General features: G+C 35.0%; 2 protein-coding genes across 5 annotated transcripts; one reads left to right on the top strand and one right to left on the bottom strand.

The window, feature by feature from the left end:
- The first annotated feature begins 2252 nt into the window (after window positions 1-2252).
- On the top strand, window positions 2253-10051 carry il7r (interleukin 7 receptor). Its single transcript, XM_046867232.1, has 8 exons — window positions 2253-2469; window positions 2949-3060; window positions 3159-3313; window positions 3394-3533; window positions 3628-3793; window positions 6951-7035; window positions 7125-7197; window positions 7297-10051. Exons 1-8 carry the CDS (start codon window positions 2400-2402, stop codon window positions 7648-7650), a joined length of 1155 nt encoding a protein of 384 aa, XP_046723188.1. The 5' UTR covers window positions 2253-2399; the 3' UTR covers window positions 7651-10051.
- Window positions 10052-10161: 110 nt separating this feature from the next.
- Window positions 10162-16973, bottom strand: capslb (calcyphosine-like b). Of its 4 annotated transcripts, none has more exons than XM_046867234.1 (5): window positions 16934-16973; window positions 15835-15979; window positions 13825-14002; window positions 13135-13344; window positions 10162-12830 (listed from the first exon to the last, which is right to left on the bottom strand). In XM_046867234.1, the coding sequence occupies exons 2-5, from the start codon at window positions 15969-15971 to the stop codon at window positions 12729-12731; spliced, it is 627 nt and encodes a 208-aa protein (XP_046723190.1). In that variant the 5' UTR covers window positions 15972-15979; window positions 16934-16973; the 3' UTR covers window positions 10162-12728. The 4 variants fall into 4 exon arrangements, with proteins under 4 accessions (XP_046723190.1, XP_046723191.1, XP_046723192.1 ...); XM_046867235.1 differs by lacking the exon at window positions 16934-16973 and having other exon boundaries at window positions 10162-10930; window positions 12701-12830; XM_046867236.1 differs by lacking the exon at window positions 16934-16973 and having other exon boundaries at window positions 10162-12701.
- Between the last annotated feature and the right edge of the window lie 201 nt (window positions 16974-17174).

Genomic DNA, 17174 nt, shown 5'->3' with positions numbered 1-17174 from the left:
CTGCCAATTACAGCAGCTATGACAGCAGCAGCTCTGATAGTAGTTCAAGCAATAATTCAAGGCAAATCACAGGTTGGTATTTATGCAGTCGTTTCTGAATGGAAGTGTGTAATTATTTACATGGTAAAGTTTACGCAGTATTTATGAAAGCGGAGTGTTTTGTGATAGTCAGAGATGGACTATCTGCTTTGTGGTTTTATCAGTAGCATAACAAGCTGTGTTGTTTTTGTCTTTAGGTTCAAGAGAAGTGAAAAGTAACTTGTGAAGAAATGCCTCTAATAGTTGCGAGTAGCATAAGTGAAAAGACGTGACTTCTCTAAGGAACGTTTCCCAACGTTTAATGTAACTACAATTGAAGAAAAAAATAAATCACATATTAAATAAATAAAATAAGAAAAATAATCATCAGAATGTTGCTGTGGAATAAATCATTTTAAGTTATGCCATTGAAGGGGAAAAATAATGAGCCTTGTAATGTGTTAGTGATCCGTTAATCCTCCTCACATCTGTCCACATCACACCCCACACCCCACACCCCCCAAAGTGCTCTATTCTTTACATGGTGATTAGTGCAGCAAATGCATTCCTCTGTTTTTGGAGTAAGAACAAGAATCAGCATTCTGTGTTGACACAGGAAGTATACAACCGTAACCACAGTCTCGACTTTCCGCATGCCATCAACCAAAATGTCTAATGCTTCGTTTTTTTTTATTTATTTGACCACTGACTTTCCTTCAGACAATTTCACAAAGTGCACACTTCAAACTTCTATAACAACTTGTCATGCCAACAACACCTTATATCTTGCAGTATTCTGTTCACTGGAAGCTCAGAGATGTGCAGAGTAATTCCTCCCTTTACGTTGGCCTCATTCTGATGTAACCCCAATTACCAGAGGTGACAGGAAGTGGGCTGAAGCAGGTTACCGCTTGTTTTTGTTTTTCAGATTGGAGTGTTCAGAGGAGACTTGTTTTTTTAATATCATTATTATTATTTCACTTTTGCTTTAGCTCTCTGCACCTTAACTGTGTAAACGCTAGGAACGAACTATAAGAATGTGTGTCTTATGCAAAGGTTTATACACCCATGATCAAAATGAAAAATCTAACACAATCAGGATTTAGAGCAAACATAAATATGGCATATTTCTGCACATTTAAATGCACCCTTATTGTTTATTCACAGAACTGAAATGTTTAGTAACATACGTTTTTAGTCACATCTGATATGTCAGAATCTGCAGCCCTAAAATGTTTTGCTACTCAGCTAACAGACTTTGTGTTTGAGGATTTTTCCCTGTACTTCCTTGCAGAATGCTTGTATTTTGCATGCACAGCATGTTAAAGATCTACCAATAGATTTTGGTGAGCAGTCTTGTGACTAAAAAGGACACTCGAAAACCAAACTCTATTGTTTTAGTATTTCTAAGATTCTGTTTAGATATGCATTGAATCTTTGTTTTTGTTGCACTATTTATTCTTCATCCATATGGTTTCTTTACTGACCATAGAATTTTGACTTTCAGGATTTGTTGATTATTTAGTGGAATTCATTTTTCTCTGTATCTGTACATTTCCAGTAATCCTGACTGTGGGTAAATTCCAAAGCATAATGAACTTCCTTAAATATATAACAATTGGAAAGAAACTCCTTTTATGAAACAATTTTCATGCTTCCCCCCTTGCACACACAAAATGATTTTAATGATTATAACCAGAGTTTAATGTTTGATTTTTTTGGACCACAGCAGGGTATTTCAGAAAGCATCTGGCTTATCTATGTGCTGTGTTGCAAATGTTTGTGATCAGATCGCAGGAGAGTTTTTTCTTCTGAAGTCTCTTGCATGCAAATCATGTTTGTGCAAGCAAAGCTGCACATTGGACCGGTTCCTGCACTTTGGTAGAGATCTGAATGATGGTTCATAAGAAACATATACAGGTTCCTTCTGTCAGAACATGTTTTAATAGCTTTCATTTAAAAAAAGTCAAAAAGAAATAAAAAATAGCAGTGAAGAAATGGGTGCCAAAACATTTGCAAGATACTGGATTTTATGAACATATTCTAATACAGAACACATCTAAAAATACACCCCCATGTCCTAAGAGGTGATTTATTTGTGTTTATTAATTTGTTTACACACACACACACACACACACACACACACACACACACACACATATATATATATATATATATATACAAACTCTCTCCTGTCTCTCTCTCTCTCTCTCTACAGTATGTTCTCTGTTTCTCTACCCTCTTCCTTTGCTCTGTGGTATAAATACTGAAGGCGAACTGCAACAGCACAGGCTTCCTCACTCACTTTCACCCTGTAACACAGCAATGTTGTGCTGCCTCATTACGAATCTTTTATCTCTGTGAATATTACAGACTGACAAATGGCAGCTATTTTCTGGATGCTCTTGACGCTGTATCCATTCGTGGCTCACTCTCAAAGTGGAGACGACGGTAAGGGGTTCCAATCCTAATTAAATACTATCAAAAGGTTATTGTCAGGTACAGTGCATCATTATACGGGGAAAAGTAGAGCATGGGACTGAGTAGAGCATCTGCATGTTCTGTGAGGCATCATAATGCAGCAAAAGTGAACTAAGTCTAAGCGTATTTGTTATTAAGAGTATTATGTACGTATCTTAGTAGATGATCATAGAAACCCTGTTATTTTAATATCTTTGTGGTACTATATATTTTTAACAGTTCTCTGTTCCTCTATAAATACTTACTGGATACGCAGTGGACTTTTTGTGCATACGTTTTTTTCCCATGTATTTTGTAGTAAGACAAATTTTGTTACTATTGTAATTATTGGCTATTAACTGGCTAGTAATAGAATTAAAAATAAGACAATAAGACTTTGTGATGGAACAGAAAATCTGTATATGGAATATGTATATCTTGATCTGTTTATTCCATATGTCCTAATACAGGAGAATCTACTGACATTACCTGCTGGTCATTGATGAGTTTAAAGCAGAGCGATCTAATCTGCCACCTGAATGAGTGTGACCTCGACATTTGTGAGATTGTTGCAACAATTTGGTGTGCTCTTCATTCTGATGTTTTGGTTTTCTTCTGTTCTAACTTGTAAATGGTCGCTCTTTAACTCACTCGACTGCATCCTGTTGTTCTGTTTTCAGTACTGAGAATACAGAAAATGAAATTTGTTTCAAAACAACTATGGAAAAGAACAGTTTCTCGTTCTTGGACCTGAGTCCCATATTAAGATATAAAATGCACATCCATGTAAAAGGAGGACAAAACCAAACGCAATCGATTCAGTTAAAAAAAATAGGTATGTCATATTGATTTTTTTATTTGCATCTTCTTTGAGTCACCGATTTCAAAAAGGTTGAATTAATTTGTACTTTGCAGTTAAAATCACAACTCCTGAGATTAAAAATGCTACGTATAAGCTTGATGAAGCAGTAATTGACATTACCTACGAGCATGAATATGTCAAAAAGCCTGATTTCCAAGTGGAATTCTGGGGAGAGCATTCCACTGTTAAAGAGGTGACTTCTTTTTTTCTGATTTCTGATCCCATCACTATGTACGACAATTTGCACGTGGTATCAAAGTAACAATAAAATGTATTGTTTGTGACAGAAAATAACAATGAACTACCAGCAAATAAGAATAGGTGGAGATAAGCTGCAAGACAGTGAGATATACAACGTACGAGTCAGAGCCCAACCTGTGGATTTTTTCAGTGGTAGCTGGACCGAGTGGAGCGCGACGAAGAGCTTCAAAGTGAGCCACACCACAGTGCAGGGTGAGCTTGTGGGGACCTGACCATAAATTTTGATGTGCTTTTTGAAAATCTTACTTATTTAGTCAAATTTTGTTGTTATAATAACCTCCCCTAGATGTTCCGATGTGCTCATTTATTAATGAAGTCAGATACTTATGTAGAATGAGGAGACCTGGGGTGCAGTCTGCATTCATCCTACTCAAGATCTTCTACTTTAACCCATGGAAATCATATCTACATGGAGCTCACATTGTGCACAGAAGCATCGTCATGCTGAAACAAGTTTGGGCCTTTTAGTTCGAGTAGAGGGAAACTTTCACTCTACCACATCCAAAAACATTCTGTACAATTGTGTGCTTTCAACCTTCTGGTAAAAGTTTGGGGAAGGACCCCATATATGCACATGCACACTAGCACAATCAGCAGCAGACCAAAAACCAAAAGGTTCAGGCTTAATTCGTAATAACTTATATCTGTAACATCTCTGAAGAGGCACGTTATCATGACGGAAAGAAATGGAAAATGTTCTGTGGAAAATGCATTTAAGGTGGTTGTGAAGAGATCTGACAGAACAGATTTGCTCTTATCATCGCAAATGTGCTAATTTTTTCTAGAACAAGGTGTCTTTAATCCAGCTCAATTCCTCTCTGACCTCAACAATTACCCAAAGGTTGCATTTCTTTACTAAAAAAAAAATAAATGCATCATTAAAAATCCATTTCTAGTTATGTTTAATGTTGTAGAACGTCCACAACATTTATTTCCTGCTTTTGATAACACTATACACTATACATTTGCGTACACTATAAAAACTATAAACAGTCATTTTCTTATAATATAATAATTATGGCTGTCAAAATGAACGTGTTAATAACGCTAATAACGCATTATTAACGCAAGTTCATTTTAACAGCGCTAATTTAATACCGTTCATTTAAAAATATAAATAACTAAATATAAAAAAACTAAAATTAAAGTAAAAAATACACATTTACTCACAACGTCGTTTTTTATTTAGATCTAAAAAAAAAAAAAGTCTCAAATAAAGCACCAAAAATGCACATGATGCACACATTCGCCAATTAAAAATTGTCCATGTGGAAACATAGCAAAAGTTCCATTTGGTGTCTTGATGATTTACGTCATTTTAAACACCATAATTACTTTGAAACATTTACAAGAATATTTGCATAAAGCATCCACTTTGTCAGTTTCCATGTTGATTATAGTATTAAAGACTTGAAAAGTATTAATTAAAGGCACATTAAAATGTGCGAATAAGTGACCACCATGCGATTAATCGCGATTCAATATTTTAATCGATTGACAGCCCTAATAACCGTATGAACTTTTTACCCTGTGTCAATTTGTTTGCAGCTTTGCCTGTGACTTCAACATTCTGTTGTGTCCTAAATTAACAGCTCAGCATGTTCATTATATTCAATTTTTGAAGTGTATGAAGTGTTCTCCATACAAGCCTTTATGTAGGAATATTAATATAAAAACAACAATGTATTGAAACCCAGGGTTTGTTGTTGTTATATAAAATGAGAAAGGAGAATTTAGCATAATTGTGGTACAATAACTAAGTACATCAAGCTATGTGCACACATAACTCTGAGAAACTAGTGAGAGCTTTCATTACCTCTCAGTAATGTTACTAAAGTATCAGCTGGCTGACACTCGAAATATGTTTTTTCTGATTCTGAAAGAATGTGTTTACAAAGAAGCAGAAAGTCCAGCTTTTTCAAATGACTTCTAATGAAAGTTTCATCTGACTTATTTCATCCTCCTTCTTTCTTGGCACATTCTAATGTCTGTCATTAATCTACAAGAACTTGTACATAGTTTATATACTATTACTTGCACTAAAATATAATTACCGTTTTTTATACAAATGTATGAGCATCATTTGTACTCAATTGTCAACATGTCACGGTGAAAACATTTTACATTCTGAATATATACCAACAAAAAATTATTATTGTGAATAAATAAAGTGAAGTACATAAAATACACATAAAGTTTTATGTGTATCCATAGAAGTAAATGAGAAATATGCAATTAGTATATTAGGTTCCTAAAGTTATTTTTTTTATCATAAAATACCTTTAGGTACCTTTAAAAAAAGGTTTGCACCTCTCTTTATGAATGATATCATTACTATCATATCCTCTGATCAGCTCTGGTTCCTTCCTCCTGTAATATCTGGCCCCCCAGCATTCTCAGATGCTCTTTGTTCTTTGCTAGTAAACTCTTACTAATGTCACAGAAATCTCTAAGACCTACAGCAGGTCTGAAGGTTCTGACAGTCATAGCTAATCTTCTACACAAATACTTATATTTGTTTTCTGTTAGTGATTGTAGTCTTGTTGCATGTCTTTTTATTTCATTTTTAAATATATTAAATAAAGGTGAGGCAACAGGAAGCGTTGCTGCCTTACAGCTTTATGGTCCATGGTTCAACTCTAAGCTCAGGTTACTGCTTGTTTGGACGTTCATGTGTTCTGCTTCGGGGAAGAGCATTTATTAAATGAATAGATAAAGCAATTTACAATTAAATAGGTTTCCCCTTTTGATTGTTGAATTTTTTTGTATATAAACTTGCAGACAGCTTTATTAGAGAAAAAATGTTTACGTTGTTCTATTCAATGTTCATGGCTTCAAGCAGCTGATGAGTTGTTTTGAGTCTAGAACATGTTGAACATCATACATTATCATGATTTTATCTTTGCATGCAAAAAGACTATAAAAATAAATTCCCTGTTTTTAGTTTTTCCCCCAAACAGTTCACAGTTGGTAGCAGCAAAAGTAAAGCAAACGGTGACACAGGAGCTTCTCAGAAGTGCATTTGTGTCATTTTTGCTCATTTGCTGAATAATGATTTGCTTTTAAGCCTGACTGAGTGTGAATGTGCTTTTAAGGTGCTCTGTGATAGACCTGCATGCTATAGGGGGAATGGTTCAGTCTCATGTAAAGTATATATGTATATATATATATACATGCATACACTGACACTAATATATAAAAGTATGCACTAGTTAATAAATTGATATTAGTTATCACCCTGGAAAACTAATATTCTATACTGGAACTTCATACTGGAACATGATTGACATATAATTAACAATGCAGTAGTAAATGCTTGATAAAGATGATTTGCTTCTTTCATATCAAGGTCCTTCACTCCTGTACATCCCCCTCTGCTTATCTCCTTTTGGATTGATTGCTATGGGTTTTCTGATCGTGCGATGGAAGAAAGAGTGAGTCTATTCTCAACACAAAGATTGCAAATAATGTTTATAGTGCATCATTGTATGGCTTGAGTTTGTGTGTATTTTGCGTCTCCTAGAATACAGGCCTGCCTTTTCCCTGACATTCCAGACCCAAAAGCCACACTCGCTCAAATTCATAGACAAAAGGAGGTAGGTGAAGTTGGGATTTATTCATTCTGGGTGTGCATTCAGTATTTAGTCCTAGATCGCAATTGAAAAATGGTAAATTCTGAACATATTTTGTTACAGCACTTACCAATGAGTTTCAGCCCGGAAATCTTCAAGGACATCAACATCTATCCTGTAATGTACACTGAGGAGAAGCAGTTTCCTCCTGAGTATGATGATGATCAATATAACGCCACAGAATCCTGCAATGGAACATTGAAAAGTTCTCGTCGCACTTCAGTGTGTGAGCAGCAGGATGAAGACAACCAAAGTCTGGACTCAGTAACATTCCAAATGAAAATCAAGCTGTTGGAAGAACATGAACCCGCTGAGGTTGCACAAGATAACGCTGGCTGCCAAAGTGTAGCAGCTCTACAAAGACATTCTAAAGATGAGACGTATGTCACCATGTCGAGCCTCTATAAAACCCAGTGAGATGGGATACAAAAAAAATCACATACGACAGGTAAATCTCTCATTATTAGCTGCTTATTTCATCAGGCTGCTCTTATTCTCATGGTACACTGTTAGTTCGTAATTATCTACCAGATCCCAGAATTCAGATTGTGTTGTTGATTCTATGACAGGTCTAGTAAACGTCTACATTACAGCCGACATCCTACATTAAAAAAAAGGAAAAATAGATATAGCGTATAGGCAACTATACAACAGGTTCAAACAATCCAGTCTCATTTTGCTGCTAATTTCTTTTAAATATGTCAAACTCCTTTATTATTAACTATTACTAGTATTAACTCCGAATGTTTAACAGTGTTGTGGGGTGATTTCCTTTGCCGTACATGCAAGCTTTTTTAACTACTTATATGAGTCATCAAATTAAAGCATCATTGTGTGGGTGGATTGCAGAGCAATGAAAAGTTGATGCTGATTCTTGTAAGAGAAACTCATTGTAAGTAAAACCACCAGAGCCTATTCAAAAGCTTATCCAAGCAACCGATACACATAACAATAGAGCTAATAGAGATGCTATTAGCAATGTCGAAGTACAAGTAGCTCATTATCTGTTTACCTGCAAAGCTCTGATAATGACAGTGTTTCATTTTCTTGAGGTACAAAAATGTTCCTAGGTCTTGTCTGGTAAATTTGTAACAAAGACTTTTCTAACGGTTAACAAAAGACCAAACAGTTTTCATGCGGCTTTATTTTTAAACTAGCTGACATGCTAACAGCAATAATGTAGCTTCAATTTGGTCAGGCTACTTTTACTATATCGCTTGCTGTGCAGCTAATTTGTTTAAGCTAACAGCATACTTAAGGTAGCTTGCCCAGCATTTTATACTATTAGTTCCAATTATAATGATCATTTTTATCTTACAATGTGTTAAAAGCAGGGAATGTTGAATTATCTCAATAATGTTTGAAGTGTATGTTTATCAACTTATCTTTACCATTTTAAATGGATGTATTTCTGCATGTATTTCTCTTCAGTGTATGTAACAAAAGTATCAAGACTTTCATGTATGCACAAGAAACCACTCTGTATTGCATCACCTCAGATTCCATTTGGATTTGCAATTTGGACAAAACCACTGGCTTTTCGAAAAGAAGAACTGCAACTGTGTACTGAAATGCTGAAACCAGTTAATAACCAGGAACACAGCATTTCACACGGTTGCTGTTAGCATTTTCAGAGTTCACAGGTGTTCCTTCCCAGATGTGAGCACTTGATTGATCATCAGTGCTGATGATACATTAAATACAGTAATACAGCTGCTAGTCTCACTCAGTATTACAGTAATTACTACTGATGCCAGACAGTATATAGTATTTATCCCCTCTTTTGCTTGTCTATGATAATTTCAGTAAATCAGGGAATATATTCAGTCACAACTGCACTGATAGCACAGGTTTTAATAGCATTACTTTTTTTTTTTTTTTTTTTTTTTACAAAGTGCTATATTTTCTTGTGATATATAAATATATATATAAATGACTTGCATTTGTATTGCAAGTTAAAACATTTTTTTCCCTTATATGTTTTTCTTTTTATTTATCAACCTTTTAAAGTTAACTAAAGCGGTATATAACTGTTGTCACGGCCATAAAATTCCAAGGGGTTACAAGGAACTTGAAACATATTCACATATTGCTTGTAATTTACCACACGTACAGAAAAAAGTTGATTTGCGTTTGCTGACGCCCACAAAACATAAACGGTGAAGTTGAAAATGAAGAGAGAAAAAAAAGATGACTAAACAGAAAGTACAGTGTGTGCTAAGGCATAACCACGCATACTCTACCACAAAAACATCTACTTCTCATTTAATAGGGTGCCATTACTTTCAATCTAATTAAACAGCTAATCCTATTTGTATTTACTGATAAATTTGCTTTTCATTGATACCTTTCATGTTATTAAACTGACAGAGGTTCACCAAACGTCCACTCCATTTGTGTGTCTAATTGAAATTTATAACTCATTGCTATTGATTCCATTTGAGGCGAAGCAATTTTAGATAAACTTCACAAAACTCAGGCGCTCTTGTGACATACTGATATTTTTTGATGAATACTACATTTTCCTTCACTCACATATGAATCTGTTCACATCCAGCATGATAAATAGAAGCCTGCTGTGTTCTGCCTACTGTAAAATAGCAGGTTATCAACTATTTAAATATTTACTTGTTACTGCTTTATAACATCTAGTATGACTTTTAACTGTGTTCCATTTCTCACATCTATAACAGGAAATTGTTTTATTACCACAAAGAATTTACACTGTATAGTACATTGCAATAATCGTTTATACTACTGGCTTTATTAAAGAATTTGCACAACAAAACCAGATTATTAAAAGTCATTTCAAAAAGTCCCTGAGACTTCAGCTTCTGTTTCTAAGGTTTTAAAGGGGAAGTGAAAAAGCTGAGCAGCGTTACTGTGTCTGGGGTCAGGGATAAATTCTGTCACAGGAAAAAAACAATATTATGGTGATATAAGTTTATTTATTCTTTTTTTAAGATTAATTCCTAACAAAAAATGATTTGCTTAACAGCTGCATTCATTTGGTTTCAAACTGCCCACAGTATTTTTCACAATTCTAAAAAAAAAAAATACAAATAATGCTGAGGAACATTAAGTAGTATAAAGGGTAATGTTTTTGCCTCACAGCTACCTGGTTTGATCCTCAGCTTTGGTTACAATCATTTAAATGTCCATCCCCACATGGGATTCCTCTGGGTTTTCTAGTTTCCTTCCATGACAAATAAATATTTGTAGATAGACTGGTGATGATAAATCGACACTAGCTGTAAATCCATGTGTGAATGAGTGGGCATGAAAGGCGGTCGGAGGGGGGTTAAGGTGCAAAACTTGAAAACATATTAACTTTGTTCAACCTGTCCATTCACCTGTATCTCACTGCACCCACAGCTTTTTCCGTGAACAGTGTGAAACCAGCTTCATGTGTATGTAGTAATTGAGGAAACAAGAAAGATGACTGCTCAGGGTATGAAATCAAGGTCAAAAACTTCATGAATCACAAATATCATTTGGCTATTCTATAAGATTAGTGCTTAGAATAAAAACAAAATGTCAAGTGCACAGTAAAAAATTCTGCCAATATAAATTAGTAAAAACGCTTCTCAAACTCTCATAGCCTCCATGCCATCTTCATCATCAGAATAAAGTAGACGTCACTATCGATGGATGCGCTCACTCCACTGTAGTAGTTGAGAAACTCCTCTTTCGTGACCTGAAGTGGGGAAAGTGGATGAAATGATAACCGCCAAAAAAATTCCCCCTAACATGGTTACACTTTTCTCTATTATAAAGATAAAAAAAAAAGCTTTCCATCACCCATGTTAGAGCTACACAGTGGAAAAAGGAAAAGGAACAGATAAAAGAAAAAAAAAGCACGACCCAGACAGAAATACAAGAGAGTCCATGTTCATTTGTATGAGTGATTGATTATTTCTAACTGCAATAGTTTAAAAGTGTATTTCTCATTTCAGGCGTAGAGCAGGTGCAAATGTCAAATAAACCAAAAGTTAAACAGAAATTAAGACACAATGGAGCAGGTTGGCCACATCACCTGCCTTTTTCAGATAATGGAGATAGAGAGGCGAGCGCTGTTAACACCGCTGCTTGCCTGCACTGAGAAATAGTGCTCTGTGTTGGGAATTAGTCTGTTGTGTGTTTTTAGAAATGCAATAAACCCAGGAAAGGAAATCCAAAGCATAGAAAGATTTTAGTAATTTTTAATTGCTGAAATTCATCAAACTGAGGTTAAGATTGAAGAAAAGAGCTACAAGTATTGTGAGGCAAAGTCCTGGATTCTGATTCAATCAAAACACACCAACAAGCTGCTTTCTGACCATTATTACAGATTACATACTGTACAACTCAGAGCCCAATACAGATCAACACCAGCATACTCATATCCTTATTCTGATGGGGTAAAGGGGCATTTATTTATGTTCGCTGGTCAGGTTGGTGTCTATAAGCAGTCCATTAACATTCTCACAGACATCCTGTCAGATTAGTTTATATTTGCAAGCTGGTTTTTAGCAAATAAGAACATAAGGAATAGGAATTCAAAAAAATCCATCATGCTAGGTACGCTCATGGTGAAGGTTATGTTGTGACTATTAGCGTTGAAAATGATTAACATTAATACAAGAAACATTCTCAAGAAATTCTGTCAAAAATATATTTTACCAAGCTGGATAGCATTTGGTTGGCATTTAAGTCTATAAATATTTTATGATACAGTTTCTGGTATGACTTAAAATGTTCTCAGAAGACCTTTTAGATTAGCCTACGTTAGCAAACCGATTAGTGTTAACATTAAACAAATATATAGTTTATTGTATGACTTACAGGTCTGTCAGAAGTTCTGTCAGGTTAGTTCATATTAGCAAGCTGGCAAGTGTTAGCAATTAAGACTATGATATTTTTTTTTTTTTATGATAAAAAATTTCTCAGAAGACCTAACAGGTTAGCTTATACTATAGAAGCAAGTTGGCTAGTGTTAGCCTTTAAGACTGAAGATTTAAAAATCTTTCTTAGGTTATCTATAAAGGTTAGGTATTCCTATATTATGAAGCTTTTGAGCATTAGCTTTAAAGATCAGGAATATATATGATCATGAACGCAGTCTCTGATATAATTCGAAATTCTCGCAGAAACCCCTTGACCCTTTCAAAATCTATGGAAATTTTTACATACAATAACTTTGCGTATTCAAAAAATGTCATATGACCACTGAAACATGCATTTTCTGGTTTGTAATCTGCAGGCGGACCCTATTGCAGCACACACACACACACACACACACACACACAAAACATCTATAGGTGGTGGTCTATATGGAAGTACTAATACTATACTGAATGTTATATTGCTGATTTTGGTTTTTGATTGAATCAGGACAGGTACATTAGCAATTTGTTGTTCATCTGCTGATTGATTCAGGTTTGATATTTTTGTCTTAAAGAAGAAGCTTCATCTGGTAGCACTTTACCCTGGGACAGATATTTGGAGATGTTAGTTTAAAGTTTCCAGGCATTTTTCATCATTACAATAAAGTAGATGTCACTGTCAATGGACGCGCTCACACCAGCGTAGTAATTTAAAAACTCTTCTTTAGTGACCTGATGCACAAAACAGGGTGATATCAGCAACCGTCTTAATGGAAACTTGATGGAAACTTAATGGAAACTACAAATGATTAATTATATTTAATATTCCATACAGTAAAAACATTACAGAGAGAAATAGCAATTGTGTGAAGTTTACCTTCTTGTAATTTCCATTTCCATTTTTATAGAAAATGACAATTTATTACTAATATTTTCCAACAGATTGATTAACACTGATATATGATATATCTGATATATATAATATGATTAAAGTATGCAGGCAACCTACCATTTTGTTTTTGGATTGTTAGCCTACCTGTCCGTCCTTATCATTAGGAGAATCGAAGTTGTCCAAGAATTTGCGGAAGATCTGCTCCTCGGTCCATTCCCCGTTCTGATATTTGGGGTGATGTTTCACATTATACACTCCTCTCAGATCTTCAATTGTTATCAAACCATCGCCAGTCCTGTCCAGCTTTCTAAACGCCTGCATGACCACCTCCTTCCTCGCGTTGGACATCTGTGGCTGTGATCACAAAAACAAACGTAATCAAGAGAACTAGGAATAAGGAATGATAGGAATGATAACGATATCGGGATCTGTGCATGACCATGCTTATTTACTAATGACAAAAACATACTGAAACATCTTATGATATTAATACAGTACATTCAACAGAAGGCATGAACTGAGGTGAGTCAAGCAGTATCAGCAATCCTGCATAAAAAATAAAAAAGCAATGAGCCATGAACTGCACACACACAAAGATATTTCTCGTAAGAGTAGTGAGCTTACAGAGAAACTGTGGTACATAAGAGCACTTATGTTCTGCCAGGACCGAGACACATGCTTCCTTTCCTCTAGTTCTCAACTGCCTGTTTAGCTGTGCTTTGCATTTTGCTAATCTACACTTAATACAGCTCTTAGCCATCAAGGCTGCCAGTCTCATACCTCTGGAACAGATGCATTTTCAATATGAGAAATATGAGAAAAAGTTGTAGTTACCCTGAGAGTGAGAAGAAACTCATCAAAGTCAATCTGTCCACTTCCATCCTTGTCAAATTGCTGAAAAAGTGTGATCGCCTCATTTTTCTCAATGAGAACCCCATAGTCATTCAGCCCCTTTATGAACTCCTTTAGGTCCAGGGTTCGGCTGTTGTCGTCATCCATAATCCGAAAAGCTCTTAAAAAAAGAGAAACTGTGGTTTAAACAGAAATCACAAGTCATGAACCAGAATGATCCTGCATGAACTTCATTAAATATGACAAACCGACTTTCATTTTATTTTATTCCAAGATCAGAAGGAAAGGTAAAAAATAAATCAAAATAATAATCAGGAATCTCTAATTTGCTAAATTTGTCAGTGTAAAGATAGCTAATAAACATTGTTTTGTAATTCTCTGTTAAAGAATTTGACTAAATATTATGCATTAACTTTCTAGTTTTAATTGTTGAGACATTCAGAGGTCTACTGTAGGCATGTGAACTGGTGATGGAAACAAATTCTGGGGGAAAGAAAGGCATAATGAGCTCATCTAATTTTGTGGCGTGACACCCAGTACTCAAACGAATTATCAAAAACATTCATAAATCCAGATTTGGCCTCGAAAGAAAGGATCCAACAGTACAGAAACACAAACTATCAGATTCAGATAAAGAATTATTGAATATGCCTGAAAATGTAAAAAAAAATGCATCTATGCTCAAACCCACCCACCTTCTTTCCTTTCGTTTTTTTCCCCTTTCCTTTCCTTTCCTTTTCAGAATTGAACTGATCAACTCTGTATAATGACCAGAATAGCTAGATCAGATTTTCCAGTAAGACCTTTATCGCCAGGTTTCTTGGCAAAAGGCAAAAGTGTTGTCACAACATAAAGGAATAAAATTTCATTCATTTATCTTTGCTCAAGGATTAATCCTGGTCAGGATTGTGATGGAACCAGAGTTTACAGTGGGAATGAAGAGAGAATACACCTAGAACATGACACCTGCCCATGAACCATGACGTTCACACCTAGAGGGGGATTGAAACTTCTGCCTGATTTGGTGTGCCCTTTTATCAACACTGAATTTATTTCCCAGGTTGTGGTTAACAGTTCATATTACACTCAGTTTTTTCCTAAGTATTATTATTTTCTTTAACCCAGCCTACTTTATACTTTAGTTTTTAATATTATAAAATGTTCTGATGGCAGTTGTATGCAGTGTTTTTCTATCAGTGCTTTAGTTGTGACGTCTGTTTTATCTTTGTACCAACGTTACTATGGAAAGACGTGAATCGTTTCTCCAGCAGGGGGCGCCCTCGTCTATCCATCTCCTTGCTCAGCTGTGGCTGAACAGTCACAATACATAGAGAAACCACGATTGATTGATCTAATACCAGATTTGAAGCAATAGAAATGAAATATTTAATTTTACTGATTAATAATGTTTGATAAGTCAGTTGGAACACTTGTGTACTGTGTGAAAGTGATAAGTTTCATGTATCATTCATTCGTCTTTAGTAAAATGCTTCATGCTGGTCAGACACGTGCTGAAACCAGAGCCTACACTGGGCATGAAGTGAGAATATGATGGCACTTTATGTACACAAAAATGTATACATAGATATAGATAGATATAGATATATATAGATAGACCATTAATATTATATTTACTAAACAGTACTTTCTTGAGAGACATTCAGAATACATTAGATATACATGTTTTAGTTTCAATATCAATATTAAGAACTCCATATGCAGTAATAATGTTTATGTTGTGAGATTTAGTAAATGTCTAACAGTGTAATGTAACATGAACCATATTCCAGTATGTCTAGGTAGTAAGAAGATCCTCTGCCAGGCATAGCACATTGAGAAGTCTGTCTTTATCACTTTATCAAAAAATACCATTCCCTAATTTTGTAGTAAAAAAAAAAAAAAAAAAAAAAATCAAGTGCAGAAACATGGCATCATCATTTTTTGTTTTGGCACCAGTGATGTATGCAATACAATACAATGCAATATATTCACCTGCTGAGGCCTTTAATCCCTGCTGACCCACGGCACAGACACTGCAGCCGCAGCCGCTCCACCGGGTCTTCGCACTCATTCAGCTTTTTTTTGGCATTGATCGCCATCTCCCGGTCATGCCGAGAAGTGCCTGCCATTATTCTATCTGAAATACAGATTCACAACACACACTGATTATTTGAGTTTTATACACATACACATAGAGTAAACATACCAGCAAGCTAATGTACTGTTGTTTTGATTTGTTTCACTAGCTGTAGATGAGTCTACACTTTAAGCAAGTATTTAAAAACAAACAAAAAACCAATAGACCTCACACCCTATCTTTACTAGCTGATTGGTGATCATTTTTATATTGGATTTTCTCCCCCTTTAAAAATCTAATCAAACATTTGCATACATATTAAAAAAATGTCATTTGTTAGTTTAAAATCATTTTTTTCAGTATAAAATCTAACTTCAATCCAAACATGATTAACATTTTGGGATTTTCTTCTATAACATTCTTCAAATTATGTTTAGGAATAATTATTAAGGATTCTGATGTGGGCGGGGTTTAAGACATTATCCCAGTTGGTAAGTTTCAGATAAAAATATAGAAAAAAGACGACAAAAACAGCGGAATAAACATTTTCCTGACCTTTTGACTGTTGTATTTTTTTTAATAACAAGTCCAGACCTTTCATGTCTTTATGCATATTATTTTAATTTTTTTAATGATAAATGACTAGAATGATCGTTTGTATTTGTGGCGTCTTGTTTTGAATGAAACGATTTAAAAAGCCTTAATAATCCAATAATATTGCATATAAAAGGAAATACAAATACTAATGAGATCTATATTTTATGTGATTTCCATATGGCTGAAATATTAACCCGTTGTTTACTCTCCTGTCTGCCCAACCCGGAAGTTGGCAGGGAGTAGCATTATTTTTCGACTTTTCCCATTACATACTCTGATTAAAAAGTTATTTGATGTATCAAACTGTGGATCAACACTATGACTAAAAACATATAAATATTATCTACATTCCCGAGTTTCGATCTAAAAGTAAATGAAATTGCGGTGAACGCAGTGGTTAATGTGTTAGTTACTCACCTCCTGCTGCGTCCTGCGTCTCGTGGTTGCTATAGAGACGGAAAAAAAAAAACATCTCGACCACTTCCGGGATGTGCCATTTTTTTGGAGTGAGGAGTCTACTACTAACCCGGGGGAGAAAACGGAAACGCCCAGTTCTATAAAATACACGTTAAAAACAATGTAATTACTTTTTCAATTTCTTTTTGGGGAAAACAAAGATGTACTCTTTTTGTTATGATGTTCTGTTCTGTCACATGAC

This window comes from Silurus meridionalis, chromosome 15 (genome assembly GCF_014805685.1).
Source record: "Silurus meridionalis isolate SWU-2019-XX chromosome 15, ASM1480568v1, whole genome shotgun sequence".
NCBI lineage: Eukaryota > Metazoa > Chordata > Actinopteri > Siluriformes > Siluridae > Silurus > Silurus meridionalis.
Note: the sequence above shows the minus strand (reverse complement) of the source record. Positions and strands in the feature narration are given on the sequence as shown.

Excerpts from the sequence above, each read along its gene's own strand:
- il7r (XM_046867232.1), top strand. The coding sequence starts at position 2,400 with ATGGCAGCTATTTTCTGGATGCTCTTGACGCTGTATCCATTCGTGGCT. Across the intron at positions 2,470-2,948 it reads CTCTCAAAGTGGAGACGACG|GAGAATCTACTGACATTACC; the intron begins GTAAGGGGTTCC and ends GTCCTAATACAG. Across the intron at positions 3,061-3,158 it reads GAGATTGTTGCAACAATTTG|TACTGAGAATACAGAAAATG; the intron begins GTGTGCTCTTCA and ends TTCTGTTTTCAG.
- capslb (XM_046867234.1), bottom strand. The coding sequence starts at position 15,971 with ATGGCAGGCACTTCTCGGCATGACCGGGAGATGGCGATCAATGCCAAA. Across the intron at positions 14,003-15,834 it reads GGGATTAAAGGCCTCAGCAG|AGCTTTTCGGATTATGGATG; the intron begins GTGAATATATTG and ends TCTTTTTTTAAG. Across the intron at positions 12,831-13,134 it reads CTAATGATAAGGACGGACAG|GTCACTAAAGAAGAGTTTTT; the intron begins GTAGGCTAACAA and ends TTTGTGCATCAG.